Genomic DNA, 14,930 nt, shown 5'->3' on the forward strand with positions numbered 1-14,930 from the left:
CTAAAACCATACACCCCCCTCGTGGTCACACTGTCTTAAGGTTTCCTTTATTTTATCAAAACCAACAATACGCTCTGTACCCTCTTTAGGAGCATAAACATTCAAAAAAAAAAAAAAAAAAAAAAACATTCACCTTGACCAATAAAACCCGACCCTTGACAATCTCTGTTGTAGATACCACAGTCACCCCTAAGCCTGAAGAAAACAACATTGCCCTCCCACCACATACCCCAGTCAACCTCATTTTCCTCATCACTATGTGTTTTACTACTTCTAATACCCAAGCCCTCTTATTCCTGTCCCTTCCTCCATTAATATTGAGAGAACCTACCCTTAGTATCTCCATATAGAAAAGAAAAAGGAAAAGCAGAAGATACCACAGAGAAACCAGACAAAGAGAATAAAACACCCTATGAGGCATAATCATCATCATTATTTAAATGTTCTCTTAACCTGACCACGTTTCCCACCACCTTTTGCTGCTGCAACAGCAGTCTTCTCACTCAACTGGTCTAACCCCACCATCTTCTGTAACATCACAGCTGACCTCACAAACTTCTCAACATCAAAATAATCTGCCAATTTGACAGATTTCCCAAAAGTCTGATCCATAAACCCATTTACCTCCTCTAGATCATAAATTGAGTCCTCACCAGCTGATATCGTATCAAGAGAGATATCCATATCCTTCTCCTGATCCTCCTCAACTGAGGCCACAGACCACTGACTCCCCTCTACCACATCCCTTTCAACACTCCCAACTTGCACCCCATCACTCGTACCAGGCAACTCCTCCACTACCTGGGAGACTAGCTCCACATTAACCCCCTCCTGTACCCTATTACTCGTAGTGGGCATCTCCTCCACTACCTGGGAGCCTAGCTCCACATGAACCCCCTCCTGTTCCCCAGCACTCATAGTGGGCATCTCCTCCACTACCTGGGAGATTAGCTCCGCATGAACCCCCTCCTGTAACCCATTACTTGTAGTGGGTATCTCCTCCACTACCTGGGAGATTAGCTCCACATGAACCCCCTCCTGTACCCCAGCACTCGTACTGGGCACCTCCTCACCAGTCTGAGGAAATGGCTCTTCAGATCCATCCTTACCTTCTACAACAATATTTTTCTGCTGCATAACATTTCCCTCTGGTACAAGTTGCAACTCTGTGCCCTCAACACGGACAACTTGTTCCTCAGCAACAAATGCTTGTGGCTGCTCTACCGCTGTCAGCCCACCTCTCCCTCTGCCTTCTCCCTTTTCTTGCAAGCTTATCGCTTATGACCAACATCCCCACACTCAAAACACTGTTGACTACCCGTACTAGCATAAGCCATATACAGTTTATTGTCATACTTGACTTTAAACGATAACTCCAAAGTCTGCCCCGGTGAGTCCAAAAACATAAACACATGTCGCCGAAGCGACATAACCTGTTTCAACGCCGGGTGTTTGCAACCCAACGGGACAACCTTAATAGAACTTGCAAACTTCCCAAAGTGCAATAACTCGCGCTCCAATAGTTCATTTGGAATAAATGGCGGTACATTTGAAATCGTTACCCTTGTTGACGGAGAAAAAAGCGCTGTAACTTGAATAAACATTCCTTTAAGAAGTACGCCATGCTCAACCATACAAGGCGCTCTTCTTTTAGAAATACCACCACCGCTTTATTCATCCATGACGCATAAGCAACATTCTCATATCCTACCTTCTCTCCTACGGCGACCAGAAACTCCTCCACCGTGACAGTAGCTTCAGTAACACACCTAAAGCCGTGCCGAAGTGACAGGGACGGCGTCCCCATTCGGGCCGCCATCCCCACCAAAATCAGGGTCATTTCGACACGAAAAACAATATACTTAATTCTACCACAACAAGAAAATATAAATAATAACCTTAATCATGCATAGAAGAAAAAAGGATATCACCAAGAAAAGGAAAATCGAAAGAAAACCCAGGATATCTAACTCTACACAACACTCGCACTTAGCGCTCACTCAAACAATTCCCAGCATGCACCAAAAACTCCCAGCATGGAGAGAGAGAGAGAGAGAGAGAGAGAGAGAGAGAGAGAGAGAGAGAGAGAGAGTACTGTGGGATTCATTAATAAGTTTGACTCATTGGACTATGTTTGAAGTGGAGTGTTTTTTTTGCAATACACAGTAGATGTATGTGTTCCAGAGTAGAGAGACCCATAGTAGCAACTGTAATTGAGTACTGGCAGTGTCTGCTGTGGCAGGTGGGAAGGTGCAAGTTACCTGAAAAATATCTAATCTCTCAATGTACATATCAAAGTGCACCAAATTCATGCATTTACTGTAGCTGCTGAAATTCCTTCTGGAGGAAAATGCCCCCTGGACCCCCCTACTGGCTTTGGGTTAAGCCCTGAATGTCTTCAAATCCTAGAAATGCCCCTGATCATGAGTCACATTGTGGAAATGAAGTGCCCAAGCGCCAGTTAAACCGCAGTGCCGCGCGAGCGAGAGAGGGGTTGAACTGTAAATCCGGTTCAGTCGGTAGATGGCGGTAACCCAGGAAACCCAGTCTGTCTCAGTTTGCAGCATTCGCAAAGGAGGCAGCGGAGCCGAGCAGTTGAAGGACATCAAATGAAACAGGGCAGCTTACAGCGAGTCCTCTTGAGTTTTGCGCGTAGCCTGTCCTCCGAGCCAGGAGACAGTACGTTTTAGAGAAAATCATGGAAGAAAAATCTAATTCGTTCTCCAGCAACAAAGAAGTGGAGAAAGCGGATGGGAATAATGTATTTCAGAGGCAAGACTCGATACAGAAGAAGAATATGGGGAGCCAGAACATGAAAGCAGGGGACCACGCGAACTCGGTGGGCTTCAAGGGGGACCAAGAGGAAGCCTTGGTCGGGTTCGACGATCTAGACGGGTCCGGGGACCGACATGGCTTTATGCAGAGGCAATTTGGAGCGATGATGCAGCCTGGCGTCAATAAGTTCTCCCTGCGAATGTTCGGCAGTCAGAAAGCCGTTGAGAAAGAGCAAGAAAGGGTCCAAACGGCGGGATACTGGATCATTCATCCCTATAGCGATTTTAGGTAAGGAGTGGAAAGACACCTTCTCGTCTATTATTATTTTTTTACCATGCCGTCCATTCACCCACACAGCCAGGTCCACAAGACACCACATCACTATGTAATCAGTGCGTGTACGTTACGCATTGTCCTATGTGTAGGGTAATCTGTATTCGTTCTTGAGGCAATTATAGAGACGTTGATTGTTTTACCTATCAAATTGTGATCGTATTCACATTTTCCATTATTCTAATATGGAAGACAAGCAATAGATGAGTCCACGAGATGTCCTTGGAAAAAGGATGGTGAATGTCAAGAGATGAATACACAAATACGAATTGTTTTCCACATAACAGCAGTTTTTATTGCGGCATATGCGGATCTATAATAAGCCATGAAAGTAAGGTGGGAACATCAGGATTGTAAACATAGCCCTGCCTGCAATGATGAAACGACGACGAGGATCAGTGAGGATCATTGAGGATGGCCTCTGGATGGAAAATAGACATATGCGGTACATTCTAGCGAGAAACGACAACAGAGAATACGGAGAGAGATAAATAAATAAACATTGATTATCCGCATCAAATAAAAAGAGCATACAGGGGAAGGGATGAATTCAAACACCAGTCGTTTGAACAGTTAAAGGGAGCCCGCCTGCAAAACCGTGAATAATGGACAGATATTACACCTCCATCAAACATAAATCCACGTAGAACAGCGCAGAAATAACGTGATGCAATTTGCATATTTGTTTTTAGGGATATATTAACCTATTACAACAAGATTCGTCGTATGATAAACCTAATTGCTTGCTTTGTTTTAGGTAATTCAATTGGATAGAGTTTGAGATAAGTGGTTAATGGGCTTGTGTAGACATTGCTCCAGAAATATTTGTATTATTTAAAGTGCCATCCTCACGCACAGTGTGTCTCTGACATTTCTTTGACTGCATAGAAACGACCTAATACTGCGCATTGACAGAAATAACAGAATGAGCCAGATTGAATGCTGCAAATTATTATTTGGGTGACTGTCAGTCAGTGGAATGTTTGTTTGAGAGACTGAAAGAAACCTCTCCTGAGAAATTAAAATAATATTCTCGAATATAATCTCGTCAAATGGAAGCATTCATAACCTGCCTCATCTGTTCAGTAACACCCCAGCTTTGTATTGTGTGTTGTATAAACATTGCAGTGTCATGTGAATATGGATGAATCTACACTCTGTCTAGGCTACACTTCCTGAGCATTGACATCTATGTAAATACGGGACACACTCTTTTCAAGCCACTTCAATACAGCTCTGACCAGAAGTGACTTTCCTAACAGGTTAGGAGAGCATTTTTGCTAACCCTAACCATTTCCCTAACCTTAACCTCAATCTCCTAACCTTCTACATTCATTTTCCTAACCTGCAGCATAAGGTATCCAAGCCTGCTATGGAAAAGTCACTTCCTGTCATAGCTGTAACCAAGTGCAGTGAGAGAGTGTTTCACATGTAAATACACCGTTATGACCTCTGCTAAAAAACACATTTTCCATACCCAATATGCTACATTTTAAGTTCACCAATTTAACACAGCATAGTTGGTTCTGCCTTCCCTTCCACCGGTGTCCCCCGGTAGAGTTGAATGGATGGTGAGGTGACTCCCCTTCCCTGTTATAATAATCTAAAGTATTGACTTAACTTTAACTTGTCGCTGTCCATGGTGCTGAAGTGCTACTCTGCCTCTGCTAGCCTACTACTATACACATAATACAATTATCTATTATGAGAGATGTTATGACTGAAAAGGTTGGTTTTTTTGTTTTGTTTTTTACAAACACTGTCCACCACTTTAGGATACACTTCTCTTCTCATAGATATTGTATGTCATCAAGAGAAAAACTCAAACTTTATGGTGTAGTTTGGGAGATATTTGGCTGCTAAACACATTGCCTGCATCGCAAATATGGGAGGGGTCACAGTGCGTCTAGAACGTCTGTCTGTCAGTAGAACGAAGGTGAACCAGGATTAGAACTACTACATGAGCTTACTTTAGGTTATAGCAGACCCCAAAACAATTTTGTGATCTACCTTTCTGTGATAATATACACAAAAGGCATATCTGGACCAATGTGGTGATATGCATGACTGCTTATTAACAACTATTAGTATCGTTTTTTTTAGACTGTTAGACCACTTTAAAGCAAGAGTCCCCGCTTTAAAGTGGAACTGACAGTGTTTTTAACTACTTTGCAGATATGAAACAAACAGACAATCCATAATATCAGTCAAACATATCAAATTCCCAGTTTATGCTACAAAACCAACTTTATAATTGGTTTTAAAAATAGGTTCTATTTGACTCAACATTCCATGACGTACACTAAGGAATGTTGGCAGAATACATGGATGCAGTTCAATGCATGATTAATATAATTCATCAATACATTTCTCGGTAGTCCAAAACATATTGCTATCAGGTTGTAAAACACAGCTGGCCTGGTACATTGTTTGCTGCCTCCATTCGGGATGCACTGTTTCAGTTTCAATGACTCAATATTTTGGACAAAACCGACTAATGTAACTAAGGTTGGTAATGTAAATACAATCAAACTAGCAAGGGCAATGATCACAAGTCAGTCATCACGTGGCTAATAGGCTAGCATATTTATGCTGAAGAAAAATATAAACGCAACATGTAAAGTGTTGGTCCCAAATTTTATGAGCTGAAAGAAAATATCCCAGAAATGTTCCATACGCACAAAAAGCTTATTTCTCTCAAATGTTGAGCACTAATTTGTTTACATCCCCGTTAGTGAGCATTTCTCCTTTGCTAAGATAATCCATCCACCTGACAGGTGTGGCATATCAAGAAGCTTATTAAACAGCATGATCATTACACAGGTGCACCTTGTGCTGGGGACAATAAAATGCCACTCTAAAATGTGCAGTTTTATCACACAACACAATGCTACAGATGTCTCAAGTTTTGAGGGAGCATGCAGTTGGCATGCTGACTGCAGGGATGTCCACCAGAGCTGTTGCCAGAGAACTGAATGTTAATTTCTCTACCATAAGCCGCCTCCAACGTCATTTTAGAGAATTTGGCAGCACGTCCAACTGGCCTCACAACCGCAGACCCCGAGCCGACTAGGTGAAAAGTCTGTCGATGTGCCCTTGAGCAAGGCACGTAACCCTAATTGCTCCTGTAAGTCGCTCTGGATAAGAGCGTCTGCTAAATGACTAAAATGTAAATGTAAATGTAACCACACCAGCCCAGGACCTCCACATCCGGATTTGACGTACTGCCAAATTCTCTAAAACGATGTTGGAGGTGGCTGTATTTCTGTCTGTAATAAAGCCTTTTTGTGGGGAAAAACTGGGCCTGGCTCCCCTATGCCCTCCCAGGCCCACGCATGGCTGCGCCCTTGCCTAGTTATGTGAAATCCATAGATTAGGGCCTAATGAATGTATTTCATTTGACTGATTTCCTTATATGAACTGTAACTCAGTAAAATCTTTGAAATTGTTGCATGTTGCGTTTACATTTTTGTTCAGTATATTTATGTAGCAAGCTAAAAACACAGAGCCTAATGTTAGATAGCTAGCTAGATGCTAGGAGGATGTCATTTCATGTCATTGGATGTCATGTCATATTGCTTTTCGGTGGCTATACACAGGTAGAGATGCAGGTGTCATTTAACTAACAAGAACTTGAATGGCTGTTATCCAGTTAGCATATCTCTTGTGTTCGCAAATTCAATCTGGCTATTACTCCAATTTCAGAGCACTCTCGTCTGAGTGTGCCAGAGCGTAGAATAACTGATTAATTTACTAACGCGCAACACCGGCTGAATATGACCGGTGTCAGTAAACTTAGGCAAAAAAAAGTAATAGTCACAAACGCTTTAGATAACATTTAAACAGCCTAGCTAACCAGCTCTGCTAGGGTGAGTAAAATGGTCAGAGTGACGTGTTCGCTCATTTTTGTCTGGAAGTAGCTAGCTAGTAAGCTGGCTAACTTTAGCCAATTAGCTTGGGTGCTTGATTGCAGGCAAGCTGCAGAAGGACGAGTAGGCTACAATTCCCCGTAGTTTATCAGTGTAAATTTGACGGCCAACTAGCTGAAAAGGTTTGAGAGTTTATCTAATATTCCTTCGTTAGATTTTAGCTCATCTTGCTCTGGCTAGCATTAGTTGTTGATCTTGTTGACGTGCATAACTGAGGGAGAGAGAGCCTACTTTTTCATGGTTGTTTGATCAATAGGACTGTAAACTTCCCAAATGTAAGAGGACTCCCGTGGTATTGACATATTTGCAGAAATCCATTCAGGTGTATTTTGTGGCTTTTGGCGAAGGCGTTCTAGTGATCTAAAGTCGCACTGTTGCAACTGCCTGTAAACCCACAGTCCAGTTCAAAGTGAATGATGGCAGGCCTGTGTGGCAAATGGCTGGTTTGCATAAAGGCCTACTGTAGCTCTAGTTGGCTATGGTGCAACGGTCTGCGTAGACTCCGGTCCTGGACGAGACAGATTTATTTTTTATTTGAATTTTTTGGGGGTAGATCAGCTTTAATATTGAAGATAGATTGTAACTTCCATCAATGTAATTGTCTACATCACTTCCAATCCCCCATCTTTTTCTTTCTCACAAATATATATATATATATATATATATATATATATATATATATATATATATATATATATATATATATATATATATATAAATATATAAACTCAGCAAAAAAAGATAATTTGTAAAAATCCAAATAACTTCACAGATCTTCATTGTAAAGGGTTTAAACACTGTTTCCCATGCTTGTTCAATGAACCATAAACAATTAATGAACATGCACCTGTGGAATGGTCGTTAAGACACTAACAGCTTACAGACATTAGGCAATTAAGGTCACAGTTATGAAAACGTAGGACACTAAAGAGGCCTTTCTACTGACTCTGAAAAACACCAAAAGAAAGATGCCCAGGGTCCCTGCTCATCTGCATGAACGTGCCTTAGGCATGCTGCAAGGAGGCATGAAGACTGCAGATGTGGCCAGGGCAATACATTGCAATGTCCGTACTGTGAGACGCCTAAGACAGCACTACAGGGAGACAGGATGGACAGCTGATCGTCCTCGCAGTGGCAGACCACGTGTAACAACACCTGCACAGGATCGGTACATCCGAACATCACACCTGCGGGACAGGTACAGGATGGCAACAACAACGGCCCGAGTTACACCAGGAACGCACAATCCCTCCATCAGGGCTCAGACTGTCCGCAATAGGCTGAGAGAGGCTGGACTGAGGGCTTGTAGGCCTGTTGTAAGGCAGGGCCTCACCAGACATCACCGGCAACAACGTCGCCTATGGGCACAAACCCACCGCCGCTGGACCAGACAGGACTGGCAGAAAGCGCTCTTCACTGACGAGTCGCGGTTTTGTCTCACCAGGGATGATGGTCGGATTCGCGTTTATCGTCGAAGGAATGAGCGTTACACCGAGGCCTGTACTCTGGAGCGGGATCGATTTGGAGGTGGGGGGTCTGTCATGGTCTGGGACGGTGTGTCATATCATCATCGGAGTGAGCTTGTTGTCATTTCAGGCAATCTCAACGATGTGCGTTACAGGGAAGCCATTCTCCTCCCTCATGTGGTACCCTTCCTGCAGGCTCATCCTGACATGACCCTCCAGCATGACAATGCCACCAGCCATACTGCTCGGTCTGTGCTTGATGTCCTGCAAGACAGGAATGTCAGTGTTCTGCCATGGCCAGCGAAGAGCCCGGATCGGAGGATGAGGGTTAGGGCCATTCCCCCCAGAAATGTCCGGGAACTTGCAGGTGCCTTGGTGGAAGAGTGGGGTAACATCTCACAGCAGGAACTGACAAATCTGGTGCAGTCCATGATGAGGAGATGCACTGCAGTACTTAAAGCAGCTGGTGGCCACATCAGATACTGACTGTTACTTTTGATTTTGATCCCCCCTTTGTTCAGGGACACATTATTCAATTTCTGTTAGTCACATGAGTGTGGAACTTGTTCAGTTTATGTCTCAGTTGTTGAATCTTGTTATTTTCATACAAATATTTACACATGTTAAATTTGCTGAAAATAAACGCAGTTGACAATGAGAGGACATTTCTTTTTTTGCTGAGTTTATATATATATATATATACATACACATACAGTGAGGGGAAAAAAAGTATTTGATCCCCTGCTGATTTTGTAAGTTTGCCCACTGACAAAGAAATGATCAGTCTATAATTTTAATGGTAGGTTTATTTGAACAGTGAGAGACAGAATAACAACAACAACAAAAATCCAGAAAAACGCATGTCAAAAATGTTATAAATTGATTTGCATTTTAATGAGGGAAATAAGTATTTGACCCCTCTGCAAAACATGACATAGTACTTGGTGGCAAAACCCTTGTTGGCAATCACAGAGGTCAGACGTTTCTTGTAGTTGGCCACCAGGTTTGCACACATCTCAGGATGGATTTTGTTCCACTCCTCTTTGCAGATCTTCTCCAAGTCATTAAGGTTTGCCTGACGTTTGGCAACTCGAACCTTCAGCTCCCTCCAAAGATTTTATATAGGATTAAGGTCTGGAGACTGGCTAGGCCACTCCAGGACCTTAATGTGCCTCTTCTTGAGCCACTCCTTTGTTGCCTTGGCCGTGTGTTTTGGGTCATTGTCATGCTGGAATACCCATCCACGACCCATTTTCAATGCCCTGGCTGAGGGAAGGAGGTTCTCACCCAAGATTTGACGGTACATGGCCCCGTCTATCGTCCCTTTGATGAGGTGAAGTTGTCCCGTCTCCTTAGCAGAAAATCACCCCCAAAGCATAATGTTTCCACCTCCATGTTTGACGGTGGGGATGGTGTTCTTGGGGTCATAGACAGCATTCCTCCTCCTCCAAACACGACGAGTTGAGTTGATGCCAAAGAGCTCGATTTTGGTCTCATCTGACCACAACACTTTCACCCAGTTCTCCTCTGAATCATTCAGATGTTCATTGGCAAACTTCAGACGGCCCTGTATATGTGCTTTCTTGAGCAGGGGGACCTTGCGGGCGCTACAGGATTTCAGTCCTTCACGGCGTAGTGTGTTACCAATTGTTTTCTTGGTGACTATGGTCCCAGCTGCCTTGAGATCATTGACAAGATCCTCCCGTGTAGTTCTGGGCTGATTCCTCACCGTTCTCATGATCATTGCAACTCCACGAGGTGAGATCTTGCATGGAGCCCCAGGCCGAGGGAGATTGACAGTTCTTTTGTGTTTCTTCCATTTGCGAATAATCGCACCAACTGTTGTCACCTTCTCACCAAGCTGCTTGGCGATGGTCTTGTAGCCCATTCCAGCCTTGTGTAGGTCTACAATCTTGTCCCTGACATCATTGGAGAGCTCTTTGGTCTTGGCCATGGTGGAGAGTTTGGAATCTGATTGATTGATTGCTTCTGTGGACAGGTGTCTTTTATACAGGTAACAAACTGAGATTAGGAGCACTCCCTTTAAGAGTGTGCTCCTAATCTCAGCTCGTTACCTGTATAAAAGACACCTGGGAGCCAGAAATCTTTCTGATTGAGAGTGGGTAAAACACTTATTTCCCTCATTAAAATGCAAATCAATTTATAACATTTTTGACATGCGTTTTTCTGGATTTTGTTGTTGTTATTCTGTCTCTCACTGTTCAAATAAACCTACCTTTAAAATTATAGACTGATCATTTCTTTGTCAGTGGGCAAACGTACAAAATCAGCTGGGGATAAAAATACTTTTTCCCCCTCACTGTACATATACACATACATACATATAAATACATATACATACATACATACATACATACATACATACATACATACATACACTCACATATATATATATTGCTGCTCTGGCACCCCAATGGTGGAACAAGCTCCCTTCACGACGCCAGGACAGCGGAGTCACTCACCACCTTCCGGAGACATTTGAAACCCCACCTCTTTAAGGAATATCTGGGATAGGATAAAGTAATCCTTCTACCCCCCCCCCCCCCCCCCCCCCCTTAACTTATACATATTAAATAAATTTTATGGACACAGTCAATTTTACAATAATTCTATTTTGTTTGTTTTTACTCCTGAACTTCCTCTACCCTCAACCTCTCCGATCATTTTCATAATGTCCATCCGGTTTGCTTCTATATGCCATATCTCTCCAACTGTGCTCCTTCACAAAAGCTCTCAACCTATAACTTATTATGGACACAGCATGCCCTACATTAGTTATCTTGCTGTTATTAGTTGTTGTTAGTTGTTATTAGTCCCATCCTTCAGCTCCATTTAACACCTCCCATCTATCTCTTAACACCATCCGTATTGGATTTCTATTTGCCATATATTTTTCAACTGTACTGTGACTTTTCACAAAAGTTTTGAACCCTTCTATTCTCATTGTTTCTACAGATTGTAAATTGAAAATAAACATTTTTGCTAAAAGTATTATTATATTATTGATCGATTGACTATGACTTTTCAGATCACCCAGTAGTGCTATCGGCAGGGTTAGCGCCAGGTAAATATTGCAATCCTTCATCCTTTCCCGGACATGTGACCAAAAACAAGCCACAAATGGACAGTACCAAAACAAATTATCTAATGATTCTGTCTCTTCGCAGCAAAATCTGCAGGGTTGGGAGGATTGTATCCCCCATATAAATAACATTCTATTGGTAGCAAGAATTTTGTATAATAATTGTAATTAAAAAATTCTAAGTTTTGTATCCGGCGTCGTTTGCGTATCAGTTCATAAACACTATGCCATGGAATCGGTACGTCAAAAATCTCTTCCCAACAATTTTGCAATCTATTTGGGACGGCTGTCAATCCTTTGGTCCTTAAATGAAACTGGTATACTTTTTTATTTATCACAATTTTCTTTAACCAATTATGTTCTTCAATGCAGGGCTGACAGACAAGTTCCTTACTTTTTCCCCCTTCCACTTTCCTCTTCCATTTTTGCGGAAATGCTGCAATTATTTGGTTGTAATTTTGGGTAGAGCAGACATTTCCACATGTTTTTGTTAGCTGCATGTGCGACATACAGTTGAAGTAGCAAGTTTAATGAAGTCATTAAAACTTGTTTTTCAACCACTACACACATTTCTTGTTAACAAACTATAGTTTTGGCAAGTCGGTTAGGACATCTACTTTGTGCATGACACAAGTAATTTTTCCAACAATTGTTTACAGACAGATTATTTCACTTATAATTCACTGTATTACAATTCCAGTGGGTCAGACGTTTACATACACTAAGTTGGATGTGCCTTTAACCAGCTTGGAAAATTCCAGAAAATTATGTCTGATAGGCTAATTGACATAATTTCAGTCAATTGGAGGTGTACCTGTGGATGTATTTCAAGGCCTATCTTCAAACTCGGTGCCTCTTTGCTTGACATCATGGGAAAATCAAAAGAAATCAGCCAAAACCTCTGAAAAAAATGTGATTAAATAAATAAAAGCTGAAATAAATCATTCTCTCTATTATTATTCTGACATTTAACGTTCTTAAAATAAAGTGCTGATCCTAACTGATTTAAAACAGGGAATTCTTAGGATTAAATGTCAGGAATTGTGAAAAATTGAGTATAAATGTATTTTGCTAAGGTGTATTTAAACTTCCGACTTCAAGAAGTCCTACCTATGATATCATTTACGAAGATTATACATTTTTTAAACATTCTTTCAAAAAATACTGGCTTTTTATCAATTAGTAGATTTGAGTTTAACCACAATATTTGTTTCATTATTTGTTCTGTCGTTTCTGGAGGATTAAATTGAAATTGCAACCAAGTTTCAATGTTTTGTTTTTTTAGAAATAGTGATATTTGGGAGATGATTTACCTTTCAAATAACTGAAAGTGAGAGGTTGTAATCTGAAAAAGGGAAAAAGGCCATTCTTGAATATGAGACAATCTTACTAATTTGCTAGAGAACCAGTTCCGATTTACGTATAACTTTTGTATGACTGAAACTTTTAGTGATAGGTCTAATGCTTTAATATTTAATAATTTCTGTCCTCCGAATTCATATTCATTATATAAATAGGCCCATTTAATTTTGTCTTGCATGCTGTTTCAATTAAAATGGAATATTTTTTTCTCATATAATTTAAAAAACTGTTCGCTAGGCGTAGGCAAGACCATAAGCAAATAGGTAAATTGGGATAATACTAAAGAGTTAATCAGGGTTATTTTTCCACAAATAGACAGGTATTTACCTTTCCATGGTAGCAAGATCTTAACTATTTTTGCTGGCTTTCTATTAAAATGTATTGGAGTGAGATCATTTATTTCATTTGGGATATGTATTCCGAGTATATCCACATCACCATCAGACCATTTTATTGGTAAACTACAGTTGAAGTCGGAAGTTTACATACACAGGAATGGTGAAAAACTGAGTTTAAATGTATTTGGCTAAGGTGTATGTAAATGTCCGACTTCAACAGTGCATGGTCATGTAAGAATTGTATTTTGTAGTGATCCAATACGTAATATAGTACATTTATCATAATTTGGTTGTAATCCAGAGAGGGAAGAAATGTATCTAGATCCTCTATGAGGCTGTGGAAGTATTCAAGTTGTGGATTTAAAAGAAAACATGAATCATCAGCGTACAATGACACCTTTGTTTTTAAGCCCTGAATTTCTAATCCCTTGATATTATTGTTGATAATAAATAGATATGCCGATAGTGGACAACCTTGTTTTACACCTCTTGAAAGTTTATAACTTTCTGAGAAATAGCCATAATTAACTATTTTACACCTTTGGTTACTATACATTTTAACCCATTTTATAAGACATTCTCCAAAATTGAAATGCTCCAGGCATTTATATATAAACTCCAGTCATACTTTATCAAATGCCTTTTTAAAGTGGTCTATGAATAGCAGGCCTGGTTTCCCAGATTTTTCATAGAGTTCTATTGTTTCCAGTACTTGCCTTATATTATCTCCAATGTATCGCCATTTAAAAAACCTGTCTGATTAGAATGAATAATGTCCGACAATACCTTTTTAATTCTATGCGCTATACATTTTGCTAGAATTTTTGCATCACAACACCGAAGTGTAAGGGGCCTCCAATTTTTTTAAATGGACTGGATCTTTATATTTTCCACTTGTATCCTGCTTCAGTAATAATGAAATCAGACCTTCTTCTTGAGTGTCTGATAATCTACCATTTACATAGGAGTGGTTAAAACATGCTAATAACGGTCCTCTGAGTATTTCAAAAAAGGTTTGGTATACCTCGACTGGTATGCCATACAACCCTGGAGTTTTCCCGGACTTAAAGTCTTTAATTGCATCCAGAAGTTCCTCCTCTGTAATTTCACCTTCACATGAGTCTTTCTGTATGGCTGTTAATTTTACATGATCAATAGAAAAAATATCCCTACAATTAGCTTCAGTTAGAGGAGATGGAGGCGACTGAAACGAAAATATATGCTTAAAGTACTTTGCTTCCTCCTTCAAAATATAATTTGGTGAATCATGGGTGACTCCGTCAATTGTAACCAGTTTCATTAAATAATTTTTGGTTACATTTCTATGTTAAAGATTTAAAAAGAATTTGGAGCATATTTCCCCATATTCTATCCAGTTTGCTTTATTTTTATAATATATTACACTTTATCTTTCTTGAATAAGTTTCTCCATTACTTTTTGTTTTTCCTCTAATTTATTCTGAGCCTCTATGTTAGAGTTTTTTTTTTTGCTATCTATCTGTTCTGTTAGACCTTCTATTTCCTTTGTTAGTATGGACTCTTTTGACCTAAATTGCTTTAGTTGTCGAGATGAGTACTGCATTTCATGGCCTCTAAAGGCACATTTAAAAGTGTCCCATACAGT

At 40.6% G+C, this 14,930-nt stretch overlaps 1 protein-coding gene across 1 annotated transcript in view; it reads left to right on the forward strand.

Moving 5' to 3' along the window:
* Positions 1-2,698: 2,698 nt before the first annotated feature.
* Positions 2,699-14,930, forward strand: part of LOC311127735 (potassium/sodium hyperpolarization-activated cyclic nucleotide-gated channel 1-like) — a gene marked incomplete at both ends in the record, with an annotated part of 218,702 nt that continues 206,470 nt past the window's right edge. The window contains one exon of the mRNA XM_084159603.1: positions 2,699-3,063. Within this exon, the coding sequence (XP_084015729.1) occupies positions 2,699-3,063 (365 nt within the window). The remainder of the gene's footprint in view (positions 3,064-14,930) is intronic.

This window comes from Coregonus lavaretus (genome assembly GCF_964263955.1).
Source record: "Coregonus lavaretus genome assembly, chromosome: 4".
Taxonomy (NCBI): domain Eukaryota; kingdom Metazoa; phylum Chordata; class Actinopteri; order Salmoniformes; family Salmonidae; genus Coregonus; species Coregonus lavaretus.